This window comes from Epinephelus fuscoguttatus, linkage group LG18 (genome assembly GCF_011397635.1).
Source record: "Epinephelus fuscoguttatus linkage group LG18, E.fuscoguttatus.final_Chr_v1".
Taxonomy (NCBI): domain Eukaryota; kingdom Metazoa; phylum Chordata; class Actinopteri; order Perciformes; family Serranidae; genus Epinephelus; species Epinephelus fuscoguttatus.
The window spans coordinates 16,248,395-16,268,459 of record NC_064769.1 but is presented as its reverse complement, the minus strand read 5'-3'; the positions used below and the strand labels follow the sequence as shown (position 1 = coordinate 16,268,459).

The 20,065-nt window shown below is 39.0% G+C and overlaps 1 protein-coding gene across 1 annotated transcript in view; it reads right to left on the bottom strand.

Annotated features, from left to right (window-relative positions):
- Positions 1-5,513: 5,513 nt before the first annotated feature.
- The window catches only part of brinp1 (bone morphogenetic protein/retinoic acid inducible neural-specific 1), a 170,677-nt gene continuing 156,125 nt past the window's right edge, over positions 5,514-20,065 (bottom strand). The window contains exon 8 of the mRNA XM_049604572.1: positions 5,514-11,330. Coding sequence (XP_049460529.1) covers positions 10,190-11,330 — 1,141 coding nt within the window. The 3' untranslated portion in view covers positions 5,514-10,189. The remainder of the gene's footprint in view (positions 11,331-20,065) is intronic.

Below are 20,065 nucleotides of genomic sequence, written 5' to 3'. Positions count from 1 at the left end.
AGTGCCCTTTTAATATTTTTGCCCCTGCCCCTCACACAGCCTTGGTCTGCCACTGGCATGTGTGATGGTAGAGTAGTTCAAATTAGAATTCATGTCATAGGGATCAGATACAGTGACTAGTGAGGCAAAAGTGTTACATCAGAAACTTAAATAATCCGACTGAGGACCAGATCCAAGGTGATACTGCTACAATGGGTATTTTCATGTCAAAAGCAAACCATATCTACTGAGTGACAAGAAAGCTCACATAAGGGGTCAGGAGCAATATTTGAGTATTTCAGTCACAGATAATGAAATGTAAGGGTTACCACTTCGTAGATGAAACTGGACATCTTCTAATAAAACCTGCTTAAATCCCTTATCAGTATCTTAATCAGTATCAAAGCTCTTTGTATTTTCAATCATACTGATATTTTGGTTTGACCCTGTGCCAACCATGCAACAGTTTTCTAATGATGTGACATTTTACCTCTGATTGGGACATTCTCTTGAAAATTCTGATTTTGGGAAACTGAAAGGATTGCAAGCCTGGTCATAGTTCCCATTCTTCACAGAGGGGAAATAACACAGAGCATTTTTACTATGTGTACCACTGTCTTTGAATAAGGATACAGACTTTTGTTTTGGGGGTCTCTCTCTCTTATTATGGGGGGAGATTTGAAGGTTGTTATTCATAAGCCTTTCTTGCCATGAATTTAATTTTGTGAGGACATTTTCAATTTCCTCCGTGCTTTTTCTGTTAAGTTGCACTTTGCTAAAGAGTGCCTTAATTCATCTCTGAACTCATACATATGAGAGAGATCTTTCCCCTTGAAACCACCTCTGTTTGCTGCAACATGCCTCTCGCAGTAATGTAGGGTAAACGGTCGTGACTTTAAGGGATGTGACTTAACACAACTGACAACTTGAAAAACTTTATTGTATTGCTGCAGTCAGACTTGGATGCAATGCTCCTGTGACTATGGGAAACATTTGTTCTGTTCATTAATGTGCAAAGAAAAGTGGGACGACAAACTATCCAACCAAAACTGAAACCCAAAATGATAACCATTCCAAAATATGACAAAGGGCTAGAGTGTCAAATGCAAAACAATGTAATTTGCATCCAAACTAACAGATTAAGCGTGACTGTATTGCCTTTGTTTGTTATATTTGGTTTCTGATTCACAGATTTTATTTGGGCTTTCTTTGTATTTCTGAGCTTGGTCTTTATGGTAATTGGACAAATGTTTAAGAGCTGGGGATTCTGTGTGCTGCGGCTCTGCTGCTCTTCTGATCCAATAAACTGCCATTTATATGTTGCCAGGAACTGGAAAGTGACCACAGAACTCTGATGCTACTAGCAACGCGGCAGTGAAATTAAAATTGTTTCCACTGTTGGTTTTCATCACTTATTAATGAAACCTCAGTGCTGACAATGGACAGCCCATTTGTCCAATTACTGTAAAGACCAGGCTCAGAAACTCCCATCATTTACCATCAGTTAGGGTGCCACTGTACTCCGACATGAGAGAGAGTTCTAGATTTACTAAGCCTTTTGTGTCTCACTTGAGATGCAGGGATTACAATAGCTATTCAGCTATTTAATTAGCTTAGTTTGAGATGAAGAAAAAAGGAGAGGATCCAATATGCATTGTTCAATTTCTGTTGATTCATGGAGGACAAAAACAAAACAGACAGCCGTTGCCATGCAGCTCACAAAATTGACTTCGGCATTGTTCCTGGATGTTGACTTCTCTTTTCTTTCCTTTTGTTCTGCAGCTCAGAATCTTGGGCGCTGAGTGTTTCAACTTCAAAGCTCAACAGAGTATGGTAAATGTTGATATACTGTATATACAGTAAATATGGCAGCCGAGGAGATTTCAGTGAAGTAGCCATTTGAAAAGCTGCTTCACTTCTCTATTGCATTTAAATCAAATTATCTTAAAAGCTTTCTCTCGGTTTCTTTTTGTAAAACCTTTCCTTTTAGTTCAAATCACAGCCTGGAACGACAGAACAATTTTCTTTGAAAAGAAAGGAGCTCTGGGGAATTAAGCAATCATTTATGCCCATCAAATGAAACGTTTTTCCCTTTAAGAACATTACGTTCACCTTTCTTTTGCTCTAAAATGATAAGTCTTTTAAAATCCTTACACTTAGCTACCAGAAGTGTTGCAGTGGTGATGTACAAAAAATAAATATAGGTGGCAATATTTTATATTAAATGTAATAACTTGACATATTTTGCAACAAAATGATAAACAGTATATCCCTTGGTACTTCAAGCTGAAATAGATTTTTGGTTTAATTTATCATTATGATATGAATGTTGATTGCTCAGTGTAATGGCAATAAAATAACAAAACCATCTTGGTTCCTTGCTCCTTGTTCTGCTTGGCATGATCTCCCGCTAAAATGAGGGCTCCATTTATGCCACAAGGGAAGTGTATCAACCCTTGTGCAACCAAAACAGGAAGATAACACTTTTGTTTTCTCTGGTAGCTATCAGCAGCTATCCCCAGCTACCAAAAACTATCAGTTTAAGTTTTTTGCAGTTATCGCAAGCTATTTTGTCCTTGTGTGGAGCAATAAATAGTTTGCCATCCTGGTTTAGGCTATGTAACCCCTGTATTTATAATGGGTACAGTCTGGACCCAATAGTATTGCCAGGGACAGGCGGAACAGTTTATACTGAGATTTAAAGCACAGTTCAATAAATACAGTGAATGCACACTGGGGAAGCAACAGAGGAAGTGTCAGTGCTCAATTTCAGAATTCCCAGGGGAACAGAATCAGTCCGCAGCTCTCCGCGTGGAACGCTATAGCAGCACACAGGTGAGCTGCTGGCGTCGGCCGGGCGCCCACACACAGCAGACAGTTCATTAGCGTATAATGGTAATGAGAAGGAGCAGGCAGAGAACGATGTCAGTAGGGCTGAGATACCAAAACCAGGAGTACTCACTGAGAATGCAGTCTCTTCGATGAAAGGCCGGCTGTGGACAGAGGAGAGCCTGACAGCAGCAATGAAATGTGGAATCTGTGGCGCACGTACTGCCGCTCAATGATGCAAACCACAGCTCCGAAGGTCACAGGTGACTAGGCCAGTAAACTCAATTTGAAAAGATTGGTGACGGTCTTTTCAGAAAGCCGGAGGAAACAGGCAAAGGGAACCAGACAGGCAGAAGCAGAGCTCGTGGTTGAAAACGGAAGGCAGAGTGGTTTACCGGGGATCAGATGAGGCAGGTGTGTCAGAGACGAGCAGGGTCGATACCGAGGAAGCAATCCAGAAACAAATGCTGGAGAGTCTGCATGAAGTGGGCGTCTTTATAGTGACGGGGGTAATGATCTACAGGTGAGCAGTGTTAGCCTGATGATGTGGGCATAGAAGATCGGCAGGAGCGGGAAATGAATGGGCAGGTGATATGCTGGCAGGTAGGTGTGGTGATAAGGCAGGGTGAATGGAAAATTACTGAATTGGCTAAGGAGATGACATGTATGGAGGACGGAAAGTGCCCAGTGTGACAGTATTATTGCTGTACTACCTTCATAAGTATAGGCACAACTCAAAACCTGCCAACTACGTAACTGTTGTCAGTAAGAGAAATAGTAGACGGTGGAACAAAGGGAGTAAGTGTGTCCCATGTTGTTGGTAGTTGCTAAGCTCTGCTGAAAACAGAAAGCCAACTGATGCAGTACTTCAAAATGGAGTGGGGGTGTCCATCTCCACTTTAAACTGTTTGTGCTAAAAAAAAAAAAAAAAAAAAAAGAGGCAGATGATAGTCCAGGTGGCACACCACAGCAGGCACCTGCAGGTTCACTTCCCAACTGGGGTTTCTCTGGCTTGATAGGTAAGGGAATATTTCCAGTTTTGTTTTGTTTTTTTGCATTTGGAGCTCCTAATTTTATATTTGCAAAAATGCAGAGAAAACACTGCTGGGCAACTATAGCTCACAGCCAGACTTGCACAACTCCAAAATGTGCTTCCTTGTGTGTGTAACAAAATCCGGATTATCTGAGCAGGGAAGGGTGTTTGACATAGAGGCATATCACACAGACTGCACCACTGGAGCTAGCAATGTTATCATGCTAATCTTGATAAACTGCAAGACAGTTTTCTTAACCACTTTTTCTATCAATGTATGAGACCGATACTCCATGTGCTAAAGTTTTTGTCTGGCAAGGGGAGGATGATAAGTACCAAAATGGTATTTTCTAAACACTTTTTTCTCTGATGACATTACAAAAATTACAACCTGAAAATATGTTTAAATCATCATAATAAATGTCCTAAATTGCACGCCATAGGGATAGACTTTGTAAAGAGTGTTTATGATAGCAGTGATTTGCAGCCTAAATATAGCACATGCCATTTATAATCTAATCTCTGTATTAACATTTTTTTTTCTAGGAAAAACTGGCAGAAGAGAGAATATTATGTGTCAGTATAAGGCGGGTTATATTTTTAATATTAAGTGCAAAGAACAGTCCTATAATAGTACACTGTATATAATCAGAATGTCTCTGTTCAACTCTAAAAATATTCTTATAATTTATGTTATTAGTATAATTGCATTAATTATTGTGAAATGTGCAGTAGGGGGCACTGCCGCTTTTACCAACCTCATATGTACAGAAAACCTGTGCTATAATCTGACCCACTCAGTAATAAAACTTCATTTTTGTGCTGAATTTCAACAGTGACACTGTCTTTACAGATTTACATTCAGTGGCTAGTGTGTCTCTTCACTGAAGCCTCCTGTCTCTTCACCTCCAAGCATCGTTAAATGAAGTGAGATGTTTTTGATGATCCATAAAACACTTGTATGAGTGCTGCGTTTACAATGTATGTCAAGTCGACTTTTCATGAAATGGTCATCAAAATCATAATGTAACAGGTCAGTACTCTGAATTCCCCCTGAACTGTGGAAATATTTTGCAGCCTCTTCATGTTATTGCTGTAGCTGTCAAGTGCTGGCTAACATATGTCATCATCAGGGTATGTTCTGTCACATGCATGTCAAGGACTGAGAGCAGTTGTGCTCTAATGCTTGTACCAGCACTGATTTTAGCCACTGAAGTGCTGCAAAGACAAAAGCAGGACATGATTAAGTGGATGAAGATGGCCAGGACTGTTGGGTGTGTGTGATGGGGAAATAAATACCGAATCTGTTGGTGATGAAATGCCACGGTCTTACAGGATGTGAATCCTTGAGCACAAGCATTATTTCTTCCACTGCATTCAGCAAACAATAAAATGTGAAGCCACACAAAGAACCGGCATGCCAAGGAAAGAAATCTTTTGTTATCAGCAAACTTCAGGGACAGGATAATGCGCATTGTGAGAATCTTCTACAGAACCAGAGGCCGTAGTTAAGAGAAAGTATTTTGGCAAGCTGGTACGCTAAAATTAGGCGGCTCATAGGATTTGCTAGATAGTCTGTGTTTCATTGTTGTGTGCAAAATACTTATAATAGTTCCTATAATGGGAAATGGTACAAACAAGCCTTGCTCTTCTTATTAAATATAGCCTTTTAATGAGAAATAGATTATTATATGAAACATTCATTTGAAATAAGCTGATATAATGATCTCAACAGAACAGCAAAAAAGTACATAGGCAAGGTATTAGGTGTAAAAATCTTCAGACAAATCCATGGATACATGTAAGCAACACTGTGGTAGCGTAATGCCATACGAGTAAATGTGCTTGTTTTATGGACCTTGCAGTGGCTGGAAACTAAATTGAAATGTACAGTATGTTTTGACAATATAAAAACAGTCATAAATTGTCATGAATCTAATTAGATACATAAGACATGGGTGCCCTGTACTTTGTGCTGATGTACTCAAATGGAGGGCTTTTTTTTTCTTGAAGTAGTCTTTGTACTCCCTTTCAATACTGTTATATTTTATAATATTGTTACTGTAGCAGAGTGTTGTTACTGTAACAGAATTAATATTTACAGATATATTGTACAACAGGGGACCAAAAAAAATATCAACCCTTACTTCAAGTCATCCTTTTGACCCTCTGTCCGGTGGTTGATTTCCCCACATGCACAAAACCTCCTTGTGTGTATATATTTGATCAACATCTATGGTCGTAAATTCTGAAGCTAATTCAGTGTCACTCTTCTGTGTAACTTCTCCAGCTCTAAATGTGTTAAAGGGATAGATAACAGGCACTTAATAATAATAATAATACTGATAATAATCATAATAATAAGGTAACAATTCATTTGGATAGTCCAATGTTAATGCTGAACAATCAAGTCCCCTGTTTACTGCATCTCCACTGACTGTAGGCTCGTGGCCATCTCAGGCTTGTTAGCTTCAGTGTGTCAAAATCAGCTCTAATCAAAACCATTAGGAGGTCCTGTTAGCATGCTAATATTACATCAGTAATGCCATGGATGCTAATATATTTGCAAAAGTGTACCATGTTAACATTAGCATGCTAATTAGCTCAAAAGTCTTACTGGGGCCTGATAAACTTCACTACCAAGGACTTTTAAGATAGCTTACTATCTGGTCTCGATACAGTACACTTCACTGATATCACCCATTCCAGATGCCCTGCCTCTCCTTGCTGCTTACCTCGAGGCATTGCTGCCATCCTATGCAAATTGGAAACAATAGCACTGCAGAGGTAACTGCCCGCTCACTAAATCCACCTTTACACATGTTGAGCCATTAACCTGATAAAGGATACAGATTGATGAAAGTATTGTACCGTGAGATTAATTTGACAACAGAGCTGAGTCTGACAGCCTGAGCCCCAGGTACCCTGAACTGGCCACCACAAATGGGCTAACCCATTCACTGGAAATCAGCTAATTATTTTGCAACTAAATCACCTGAAACTGATTAGATTTGTAGTGATGCATTACTGTTACTTAACTACGTTGTTATTTGTAAAGCACTTGTCAAGCGTTAAAAGTGCTTCACAGAAAGACTGACGACAGTAAAGTAAAACATAAGGACAATCATCGCCACACAAAGCCAGACATGATTCTGTTAATACATCATGACAAGAATGCACATCTGGAGACAACTATTGAGGCTGTGATTGTGGATGCAGTCAAATCTGCAGCTGACAAAGCTACATCCATTCAGAATCAGGAACAGGTTTTGTTTCAGGGCTGCTGGACCACTGTTTTCAAATGGTGTTGGATTGGTTGAGGAATTCTCAACCTGGTCTCCTGTTTCATAGGTTTTCCCACCCACAACCCACAACCCACCATGGTTGTTCTCAGATACATTACATACTTCTGCTTACATCTGACCCCACAAGACTAGTCTCATCACACTGTAAAAAAAAAAGCAACAGTTATTTAAAAGAACATAAAATGAAACAAAAATACCAAGGCAAACTACAACTACAACAAGATATTAACAGACATAAAAACAATAAAAAACCAAACAAATAAAACCAACACATTCTCACTCCCAATTCGTCAAATACAAGTGCTTGGTGCATGGCCCTACTTGTCAAACTATGATGCTCTAGGTACCCCTCCTAGATCAGATTTGGATGTTCTTGGTCAATTTACATTTGTTGCATGCATTTTAAAATAATCTTCCATTTCAAAGGCATTGTACAGTTTTTGCTTGTTAAATGTATACAGCCTCTTTTCAAAGTAAACTTACAACATAGGTATAAAATTTCATTTTAGGCTGATTTCCTTGGGTGTAGGCAACAAAAGTATGTAGTTAGGTATAGAAAAAGACATTATGGTTTGGCTTAAAATAAGTTTGTAACTAATGTACATGACATATGTCACATATGTCACTTGGCATATGTTACTAGCGTAGTATGCTATACGTACTAGCACACTGCATTGTTTTTAAAATAAATTGGTTGACTTTTGGTTTCACATGGGAGACGAACAGAGGTCTTCTTGGTGAAAATTTGCTTGATCCATCCATCTCCCCTCCTTACTGCCCCATGCGGACTCTCTAAGTCTAGAAAAGTTTAAAAGAAAAAAACATAATGGTTTGGCTTAAAATAAGTATGTTTGTTACGACCGTAATGTAAACTCACGTGATATACATCACTAGTGTAGTATGCTACATGTACTAGCAGACTACATTGTTATTAAAATAACTCTGCTGACTTTGGGTTTCACATGGAAAACGAACGATGGTATCCTGGGTGAAAGTCCAGAGTTTGCTTGACCCATCCATCACCTCTCCGGCTTACCGTGTGCAAACTTTCTTGCTCTTAATACTATGACACGTGCTTGGAGTGTCAAAAAATGCCGCTGCCCCACACGTCTCTTACCGCTGCTAAAGGGTACCTCAGTGTGTCGGAATCTGATGCCGAGGGCCACTGCCTAAGTGTCAGTATTTGATTAATTAGGAGTGAAACAGGGTTGGAAAAACTGGGAAAGTGTGAGTGTTTAGGTGTGTCTTCTATAAGTAGCAACTGGGCTGGCAGCTTTTACACTAGGGGAAGGTTTTTCCAGAGTTTGGCTGCTATGGCAGCAAATGTTGTGTGTTCTCTTTTTGATTCAAACTCATCAATGGCTAGAACAGCTAGATTATATGACATGAGTGACCTTGCCTTTGTTGTTGGTAACAAACATGCAGGGAATGGACTGGACCTACAAAAACTCACCAGCAATAGCATATGTTTCAGCATCAGATTACCCAAATAAAGTGTGACCAACGATACATAGGTAGTGTTTCATATTTCACTTTGATGATTGAGTGTTCAACACAGTTGCAGCTCTGTCGATGTTTCCAGCAACATGCAAAACAAGGTTAAATTTCATTTCTGGAAAGAAAAAACCTTTACATGTGGTCATAAAAAGCTTACAGATTAAACACTGCCAAAAAGGTATTTTAAGCTTTAATATAACCATTTGTTTTTTTCTTATATTTTTTTTTTCCTGTGGCACAACAGAGAAATTCAATGGCTTTACAACACGATTCTTATCCAACACAATATGCCTTCTCTTGTCATCTCCCTTTTTGCTGTGCTCTTATCTAAAAATGGAGAGAGTAAAATAAAAACATACAAATGGAACATTTCTTTTTAATGTAAGTACTTGTGTGAAACGGGGATGACCTTTATGTCTTACTGTATGTCTACCTCAGGGAAGTGTATGGCTTTAAGTTGTCTTGCAAATGTGCCTGAATGATGAATGTTTACATTTTGCTCTTGGTGCTGAAAAGCTCCACAAATCAGCAGTCACAACATGTACATTTTGCAAAGCTGTACAAAATAGCATTGATTGTTAAATCTTCAGACCACAATATTGCACTCACGCACCAGGAGGTACTGCCTTGTGAAAAACACAGCTTGAATTTCAAACACGGGAAGAAGCGCTCCAAATGCAAGATTTTGCTTAGACTGGAGTCAATCTCAAATGACACATTCAATTAACGAACAGCAATAAGCATCAAGCCAAAAGAAGGTATACGCACATTTGCACACGCGCACGCACACATACATTCACCCACATATATATGTATATATAAACAGCTGGCTTTTGTTATTTGACATGACTATCCATTACTGCCCCGCTGTGTGCCTTATGTGTCAGAACAATGACAGAGTGCCTCATAACTCACAAAGAGCAATGCAGATTCGCCGTGGGATTGAAATGTAATAAAGAGTCTATAAGTAATGTGTTGACTACTTACTCACTAGGGCTATTTAATCCTTACAATGTATAAACATGTTTTAATATTAAACTGTCCGTTATGTCTGAAATATTTTGCACATTAGCTGAAATAAAAGGATATCTGGTCTGCCCTTGTGTTATATCATTATTCCTTTAAAAATGTTTTTTTTTTTTTTTCTCTGTAAAGAATGGCAGTTTCAGATATAACCTTTGATCCCTCGGAGTAAAATCAAGGCCTCTTTTTCACCAGTACGTAGATTTAATATTTCTTTTTTTTTTTTCTTTTTTTGTCTCTCTCTCTTTTAAGTTCTTTTAGGGAATGACAGACATGCTGGGACACATATGATACAGTCTTTATAGTGGTTCCATTAATCTTCTTTATCTTTATCTGAAATGCTTTTCATCACTGCCTTTTTCCTTTATCTCTTTAAGAATTATGCTTACAAAGTTAATATTACATCAAAAGGCAGAAAAGGTCCAAAAAATGAAAAAGAGAAAACAAAATTAAGATTAATATCCCCTCGTAATTCATTTGTTGGGTGTTTCTCTTCACTGTCCTTAGGTTAATGTTACTATGTTCAACAGAGTTTAGCAGTCAGGTGATCTGATTGTTTTAGTATCTCTGTGCTGTACATGTCCAAGGCATGATTTACTCGAATCATCTCGCTGTTGTTGAGCTTGAGCCTATGCTTTAGCATACAAGAGAAGAGGTCCAGCTGGGGTTTGCCAGGTGCAGATGGAGGGGCAAGGCGGTTAATCCGATCCCGAATGTCCAGCAACAAGAGCATTACAGATGAGGATGAGTAGAACTGAGTTCCTTGTGTGTACGACTGGTTAACCTGCTGCACGGCACTACGGAGCAGGTCGGCATTAAAGCGCAGGCTGTAGCCGAACACTTGGATATCAGATATTTTTATGTAGATCTGCCGCTTGTTAGGGTCTCCAAGGTCCACTGGACCCTGTCCTGTGTCATTGCGTAGGCCAGTTGGGATCTTAGCGCGGCTACGCAGGTAGATGTGCACCGTCTCGAAGAAGGTCTTCCACCGGTTGCCCAGCAGGAGAGTCCAGTTGAAGCACTGGGAGTTCTGCAGCCGTACTTTTTCCCAGCGTGGGTAACCATGTTCCCCAAAGGGCATGCTCCAGCCTTCTGAGTGGCTGCCACTGAATGGGTTGACATAGACAAAGAACATGGGGTCAATGCTGCTATTTCGCATTTGGCAGATCTTCATCGATAGACCAATTATCATGTGGAGGTAGTCCATCCGGTTTTTGTTACTCTTGAGAGTCAGGGACATGCGTTTGCGCCATCGAGGGTCAAAGAAGGTCTCTAGACGGATCTCATTACTGATGAAAGTGGTGTGAATGTACAGTCGCGAATCCATTTTCTGCAACAGGTATTTGAGTTCCAGGTCCTGAAAGTCCAGATCAGTTTCAAAGCTGATGAACTGCTCGCTGCGTTCTGAGTCCACATTCTGGGGCTCGCAGCGACCGCGGTACAACTTGTAGCCCTTGTTGCAGGAGCCACATTGGGAGATGTTGGCCAGGCTGCACATGGCACAGCTGTTGTTGCCGCCTATGACACATGGGATGGGTCGCTGGCATAAGGTGACACCCGTGTGGCAAACGCATGTCCTTTGGCTCTCCAGGAAGGTCCCCCAGAAACCGTTCTCATTGCAGTAGAGGAAGGACTGAACCCTGTTGAGCCACTGCATCACAGATCTAGAGAGACAGAAAGAAATATCAGGAAAGAAGCATTAACCATGGTTTGATGGACCCGTCATAATGGCACTATTTTTAGCCCATTTTATGCAAATTGTGTATGCAATACATTGCTGACAACAATTTTTCCATAGTATACTGTGGTGTTTGTGTAATTTTACTTTATTTTCCAGAAGACCTTGTATTGATTTCTGTGCATTTGGACAATCAATTTGCAAACTTGCAAAGACTTGACACTTGCTTGACATCTATCACATGATAAGTCTAAATTGTGCAGCAATGAACTTGAAAGTTTTACATATAAAACCCATCATTAACTTAACTGCATTACTGTATTTCAAATAAGTTTAAAGTCAGAGCTAGCTGACTTAACCATACTGATAGAAATGGACACCAACGGCCAGAAGGGATACAAACACGTAAAAAAGTCAAAATTTCAATGAAGTGCTTTATTAAATTGTTGAAAGCAAGGTATACATGAAAACCATGTTGTCAGAATAGTCAGGGAATAGGATAATTTCTTCCCTTCAAGGGGGAGGAGTTGCGTTATTTCCCTCAGGTGGAAGGCATTACTTGCTATTCTTATCTTGTCTCTTCTTTTCCCCTCAGGCATCTTTCCCTGTCATCTTGACAGTACTGGAACTTCTTTTCTGACTGTAGGAGGTGATTTCTGAATCCTGATTTTTCAGAGAGGAGGGCTGGTCAAGGTTAGCTTGACATGTTAATGAAGCTAAGGCTTAACTATGATGGATGACATTGCATTCTCAGTAGGCCAGAAAGCCCCCAAGCTATACCCAAAATGAGCCCGGAACAAATCGCCTATAGAGGACAATGGGAGCACATTGTTTGATTCCACTAACTTTAGCTTCAAATTGAGGATGGTATAAAGTGAAGGTGTGCTATTATTGGCACGATCCCATAGTCCCACAGCTGCATTTTAGGGAATGTAAACATCAGCTTGAAACGTTCTCAATACATGTCCTTTATTGCCCTACACAAACACTTTTGCAGTGCATAATATGAAGACATTCAGTGGTCATCAATCTTGGAGCCAATCATCTATTGTTTGTCAATGATAAAGGCTCTGGCAGCAAGGGTCAATATATCAGGCTGAGCCGGTATAGCCAACAGATCCGGACTAAGACTTCCTCTTCTGTGCGCCAGTCATGTAGGCTTATTTCTATAAACAGATATCTATCATCATCAGACTATAGGCAGAGCCTTAATCCTAGATTGTATTAAGGCTAATGAGTTGTGCCTCTCCACACGGACTGTTTACTTGCCATTCAAATGTGATTCTACTCACACTGCAGAAACCAGAACACCTCCTATGCCAAAATCTTGTGCCATCACTTAAAGATTCTGCATACATACAAGATAGCTGTTTATAAATATGAAGTGGTCACTTAATGTCTGGATTTCAGTTTAAGCCCTGTTTCCACCAAACACTTTGGCTATGGTACCTTTGAAACCATAAGTAACCCTTCAGACACGGTACCTAGACCCTTGGTCACATAACCCTGACGAAATTAATATATATAAATGCTTGAAGATCCACTCATTACTAAAAGTGTATGTCATATAAAAACTAAAGTAATGGTCAAAGCTGCCACAGAAATCTAAGGTTGTTATAGTTACAATCACTTATAAAACTCTCCATGGGATGAATAGTGGTTACATGAGCCTCAGAACTCTGAGCAGAGTGACTTTCTGCTATTGACCAATGAATGGACTGCAGTGTTCATAGATCCACCTTTTAGTACCAGATCTGCGTGCTGGGTACCCCACCAGAGGGGTGACCAAAAATGTGGACAGTACGGAACCATTCCATCAGTACCATCCACAACTTTTCACAATGGAGATGGAAAAAAAAAAGCATACTGAACTAAGAAACTTTAGTGCAATCTATAAATTGCTGTGCTTTTGATTTTAGTCACTGCTCGTAATGGACATTTCAATATTGTTATCCAGCTGTTCATATACTCCTCAAAAATCCATAATTTTTCTGATTGATTCCATTTTCATCCATTGTCCCCACACACATCCAGATACTTGAAATTGTTCAAGGAAGGTAGTGGTGTGTATGCTGTGAGACAACTGACTCTAAATTATGCACTCTTTAAGATGTTAAGCTTATAAATACTTACAATAGACAAAAAGCTTATTGAGCGCTAGAAATGTAGAACAACAAATCGTCAGCATATAATTGGAGTTTGTGCTTCTGGATGGACATTACATGAATGGAAATCACAAGTAACTTGATGGCGCACATTAATAGGAGAAAGGAAAGGGGTTAACTCTATCTGAGATAAAACAAGGTAAAATAAAGAACTGAAGCCACAGAGCTATTGAAGAGTGCTGGTGGGCAGAGAGTAATTATGTTAATAATAATAATACTTTTAGGAGCAAAGCTAAACCTAATCATTGACTACAAGAAATATGCTCTGAGTACTTGATGTTGATATATGTATTTCTTATATCAGTGTTTTCATAAAGGCCTTTTGATTTCAGAGAAATAACCCAAAGATGCACCATGTGGGTGGTTAAGCCAATATCTTATAATCAGCATTCAGAAAGCGGACTTGTCTGTACAATTCTAGGTCTCAAGGGTTTAACAGATTGAGGAGACATTTGCATGATACATAATTGGAGCAGCCATAAGAATCTAATTAATGAAGTTTTGTAAAACTCTTATATAATTTATATATGGAACTCCTAAATATTTGGAACATCTAAAAGTGATGAATCCTTGATGGGTCTGGAAGGATATAGCTTCATATAAAAGGATTTAAAGGTGTTATTTTCCTCCTAGAGATTAAGTGCAATCTGGATGCAGCCGTTTCCTTAACTTAGCATCGTTGAACCTTGCCAACTTAGTCCCTAGAAAAATTTAATGTTTTGCATAAGTCACAAGGTTAGTTGTCTCCGTAGACAAAAGTAGATTCAGTGCATTCAGTCTGGAGTGGATGTATTCTCTTTAAATTAACACTGGTGAGGGAGAAACTGAATAGCAATGATTTAATATTAATATTTTGGGCATGAATTTGGTTTTATCTTCTCTGGGCAGTTTGTGCAAGTGTTGTGTAAGATAACACGTCTCAACAATATGTGCTTTGAGCATCCTATGACATGTGTATGGTCGATATGGCTCTTAATCTGCTCAGCATGTATTTTATTTGACAGAGTGCCATGCCTTTGTTGTATACTTTGTCTTTTGTTTGGCACGTTATTTGTTTGCAACATGATATGACAGCATGAGATGCAGTCTGAAAGCTTATGTGTCACGCCAAGCACTTGAGAGTTGGCATCCCTTTAACACGAGCTATGGCTTTCTTTTTATTATTTCCGCTTCTATTTTCCTGACCTGTGCATTTTTTTATATATCTTCTTGTAATCTTGCCATGAATTCATGTACTTTCCAACGCTGCAACCCAGTTGATCCCGTCTCTGACTGATTTCCCAGTTTGTTTGTTCTATTTCAGGCTTGGTATGTCCCTTGTATGGAGCAGCTTTTGCTTGAGCTTGTTTGCATCTGTGAACTAGTGTGCTTTTGCCCCTTTCCCTAGAGATGAGAGGTCTTAATCTCCTGGTGCAGGCGCTGTATTTGTGATTTTTATATCACTTTCCATTGCCTCTCTGTAGTATTGCAGCTTGGCCCGGAGTGTCTTTAGAGAGATGAGTATATCATGTTAGTTCCCTCCAGCTTGTGTTTGCTGTCCGTTCCAGTATGAATACAAAATGAGCTACCATGCAGAGATGTGCCAGGACAGTGATTTTACCATATCTTTGTGAAACATTCTGATGGCAACATTGCCAAGAAATTCTCACACCATCAATATGCGGTTATCATACTATTTTCGGAGGGGTACAATGAACACACCACAGTGCCCCGTCTTCTTTCACAGTCTCATTTTGATTAGCCCTAGGAGGCATAGCAGTCACAGCGGGGCCGGCTAGCCGAGCTCCACGTCTGTCTATCTCTGAGCTCTAGTTACTCTGGCCATTACTTGCTGTTGACATTAGCAACTTCCTGATTTGTGGGTGCTGAGTCGTAACATTCAGTGAGAGGAGTGAGCATGCATTTTATGTGACTGACACAAAGGAAACTCGCTGCTGCAAAATTGTGCACATTCTGTTCTTCTTCACAGGTGAGCTTCACCTGTACCTGATGTTGGCAAAAATTCCTCTTTCACAACTAATTACACCAAAAAGAAATTGGAGCATGTATAAAAACACAAATGAGGGCACTGTACATAGACGATATGCTGCATTTAACCCTTCGAAACCTGAACGAAACATGGCAAGAAGGCAATGAACAACAGAAAATGAAATTACCCAAAAAAATAGCAAGAAATTAGTAAAACGAGAAAGACAGAAAAAAGAAAGACAGAAAGTTAAAAACAAACACACAAGGAAATGACCTGGAATCAGTGCAGGCAGTGTGGTTGCACTGGGGCCCATGAGGTGGGGGGCCCATAGAGAGAGCTGGCCCTCCAACAATGTGTTGGGTGGAGAATGGGCCCTTATAAGTAACTGCCAACTTAAAAATATTCCTGTGTTCAAAGAAGAACTCTCATTAAAATAAAACCCATCTGTATCTTTTTTTTTTAAATTGTCAGTAGCATCTATGACAAAACTATATGCTATAACTATTAAAATTGTTAAATGAAATTAATATTTTTTATTTTATTTGGTATTTTTTGTCATATACAGATATGCAATGATGGTTGTTGGGTAATATATATGTTGATGTTATCCATCAAGTCTCTGATCATGTGATGAGACAATATGTGCATGACAGCGTGCACAAGGGCCCATCATAATAGCGTGCACTGGGGCCCGTCGCAACAACCTCACGCCACTGCCTGGAATGAGTACTTAATAATTATAATAACCCTGTAACATAATAAAAAACCATATTCATAGATAATTATATATATATATATATATATATATATATATATATATATATTAATTATTGTGAATAAAGTTTTTCCATAGATTTTAAAAAAAATCTCATAGTTTTAATTTCTTTAAAAAGAAAAATCTTATATTTTTTTTTTTTACATATTTTTTTAAAGGTTTAAATACTTGTAAAAGGCATCTAAAATAGGCAGAAGAAAAGTGATGTCGCTCCAGGTTTCAAAGGGTTAAAGTCATTTCTGGTCAACTGTCTTAAACTTCTGGCAACAACCTTGGTTTTGTTTGATGGCATTTTAAGTGCACTGCATCAAAATTATACACAACAAATAAAGCAATACACTCATCATACAATCATGGCGGCAAGTCATTTTTCTGTATCTCAGCTCTAATTGTTGTATAGGAAAGATCAATGATTATGATAATCCCATCTACTGATAACAGCAAATCCCTGCTACTAAGCAACAAATCTTTGGATGAATTTAAGTATGTGCATATTATGAAAATAAAACTTTGAGCTGCAGCAGTTTGAAAGCCAATGCACTGCATATATATATATATATATATATATATATATATATATATATATATATATATATAGTACTGGAAAATTGGTTTTTATATCAAATTTAAATTGCATGTTTATTTTGCAATAGTGGCATTTGAGAAAACTACAAATGATTTCCTTTTCAACCAATGGATGAGAAACACTGGATGTCTGTAATTCAGATTACTGTAGAACACACAACACCATCAAACACATTTTTTCTTCATTTGTTTTAAAAATATAAACCCACATTGGAAATGGCATACGAAGGAGATTGGTTTCACAGGTGCCTCAGATATAAAACTATTCCCATTATCTTTTTATTGGCTATTCATTATTGCATTGGACACAGGCACACTCGTAATGATCCCTGTTTTGAATTTATTTGCAATAACTGTTGAAATATCCAGTCTGAAATACTGAACTGAAATATGTTCCATCATATAACTGCCTCCTTCAATGAACTATTTGAGTGCATCATGCAGCTAGTTTTATTTTTGCCTTATTTGTTTCCATCTAAAGCAATAGCTTGGCTTAGATTCGCCATAGGAAATTAAATGAAAATACATTGGAATGGACGCTGTTTGTTTTCATGAATTTCGAGCACAGTTTTTGTTTGTAATGGGGCTTCAAACAGCCTTGGCATTCAGATGACATACACTATAGCTGCCTCCTACATTGGAGCAAGGAAGAGAAAAGAGAGAAAGAGAAAATCGGAGCAGGATAATGGAATCTGATCAAAGAAAACCGACAAAGAAAGAAAGCACACAAATTTGAAAAATAATATAAATCATAGCATGAGAATATGGAGATCCCTCAAAGGTCACGGTGGGAATTTTATTTCGGAAATTCTTCTGTATTACCTTGCATTAAGTTTTGTGTTCTCTTGCAATATTTTGTGTTATCTTGCAGTACATTTTGCATCCCCACTTATCCACAGAGGAAAGCTGAGCTGCATTTTGTAGTGTGATGGTGGCTGTAGCCACGGCTGTGCTTTAGTTGTTATGACTATGGCTGTGACAGGCTTTAATGGGTGTAACACTAATGCAGGGGTTATATGTGTGCAGTGAATTGAAATGGCTGTGCTGCTTGAGCTTTGAAGCTTCTGTATTCCTGAACTCCTGTGATGTATAACACATCTGTCATATCTGATACAAGCACTGCGGGTTCCAATCCCGTGTGGCTTAACTACGCTTTCTTTGTAAAAGTTAATAGGAGCAGTAAAGAGTAGTCATGTGAAATAGCACCACAAATGCAGCCATAGTCCGAGCAATAATAATTTTCACAGCTACGGCTTCGGCGGCCACAGCTGCAGCTGTGTACTGTACACTGTCAGAGCTCGGCCTTTTGAAAGGAGTAATGAGCAGTAAATGCATAATGTAAAGTGTCACATCATCTCTCCTTTCTGTCGGATCAGCAGAGTGTTTCCGTAACTGGCGGTATATCATAACGGGACTGGACCAACACTTTAAATGGATGGATCGAGGGGGAATGTGAGGGAATGCAAAAGCAGCTCAGATAATATTCCAAACATGACCTTCCGAGAGCTTCGTATGAGAGACAGCAACACCTTTGATGACTTTTTGCGACAGTTTATACGCAGTATAAAACTAAACACAAAAATTTGGTTGGAATATGTTTCAGCGAAATCTTAAAAAGCAGCGTCACGTCAGAATCAATAAGAAATTAGGGCAAAGTAATTCATCACGTGGAAGGTAGGCTCATATTTGTAAATATGCTTGACTTGACATGAATAATTAAAGCCAATGCAAAGCCTGGATGAAAATGATTTGGCTGGGAGTGAAGCTACTTCATATCTGTCACTATTAATCATTTATACCAAAGACAAACTGCTATGTTTATTCTACTTGAAGCGAGCTGCTATACTCATTACAGGAAATGCAATAGCAAATCCAATATAGTTCAGCTATAAAGTTTCCCCACCGTTATTGCAGTGAGTGTTCACAACACCAGTTTACAGTGCTTGTAATGAATGGGTGCCTTGTGGTGAGGTGCACCTCGAAAATTATAAGGTGGTGATATGCAATTGTAATTACGCCTAGACTATATGTTTCATTAGCTAATGTAAATATGTTTATCGTATGACCTTTTGCAATATTCACTAGTGGAAGGGCAGCGTGATTTAAAACTTAAAATCTTTTTTGGATAAGCAAAACTAAATAACATAAGTTTACATCATCATAATTGCAATTAGTAATAAGTAACTTCCCCTTCCCCTACTTTGCATCCATAATTTAATTAAACAAAGAGCGACGGACTGGCTTAATATGAGTGCTTTAAGGCTGCATGTAAGAATTATGAAATAAAATGAAACTAAAGAGGAGCCAGTTCATGAACAATGCATCACTTTGCTGTTCCTGTAGTGTCAGTCAATACATTACAGGAGAATGCATACTGCGGTGTGCTTTCTCCACTCTATCGGTACCTCTATTTTTAACTTAGCTATGAAAACACACTTACTCACACTCACAATTATGCCCGCGCTAACAGTGTGTGCATGATAAACATGCTTTATTAAGTAGCTTGTGGGTCACTCATGTGAAATACATTATACTGAAAAAAAAATTGTGAGTAAAGCTCACCTCCCTGACTGAACTAGCTTTCTTAGCTGGGTTGCCAAGGCAACAAAGCATCACAAAAGCTTTTCTTTCTCTCTGTTGCTCTTATTTTTTATACCTCCGCAGCACATTGCAAAAGACTGTGCAAGCCATGTGCAGTGCCATGGTACAGCCACGGCCTCCCTAGAAAGTATCAACCCTCTTTATTTTGCATGTCATAAATGCAGCCCAAATACTGATAGTACAGTTTTCTTGGAAGTGTTAAAATATATTGGGGGAGATTTCACCTACCAGTGGCACTCCATCATCTCTCTTATCTTGGCTACCTTGAATCACTGGTGATTTAATATGACAAAGTCCCCTGTAGGATCCATATATTTCTCCTTCCTTCCCTAAAAGATGCACCACACTATCATTGAGTTTTCACATAGCCTTTGAAGATAGCGTGATTCTGAATGACTCCTGAAGTCTATGCGTGCAAGATATTAGAGTCCTGAGGAGCCCCTGTGTTTCCCACTTGTTGATCTGACAGTTAAGTAGTGTCAAAAACTGGTGGTGCCAGTGGGGCACTCTTTGATCCAAGCGACCACTGCGGTTCCCACATGCATAGCTGGGGGAAATTCTCCCAGATGAGGCCCCTGGATGGTGTTAAAACCACTGGAGAAGTAAAAGAACATGATTCCTTCAGT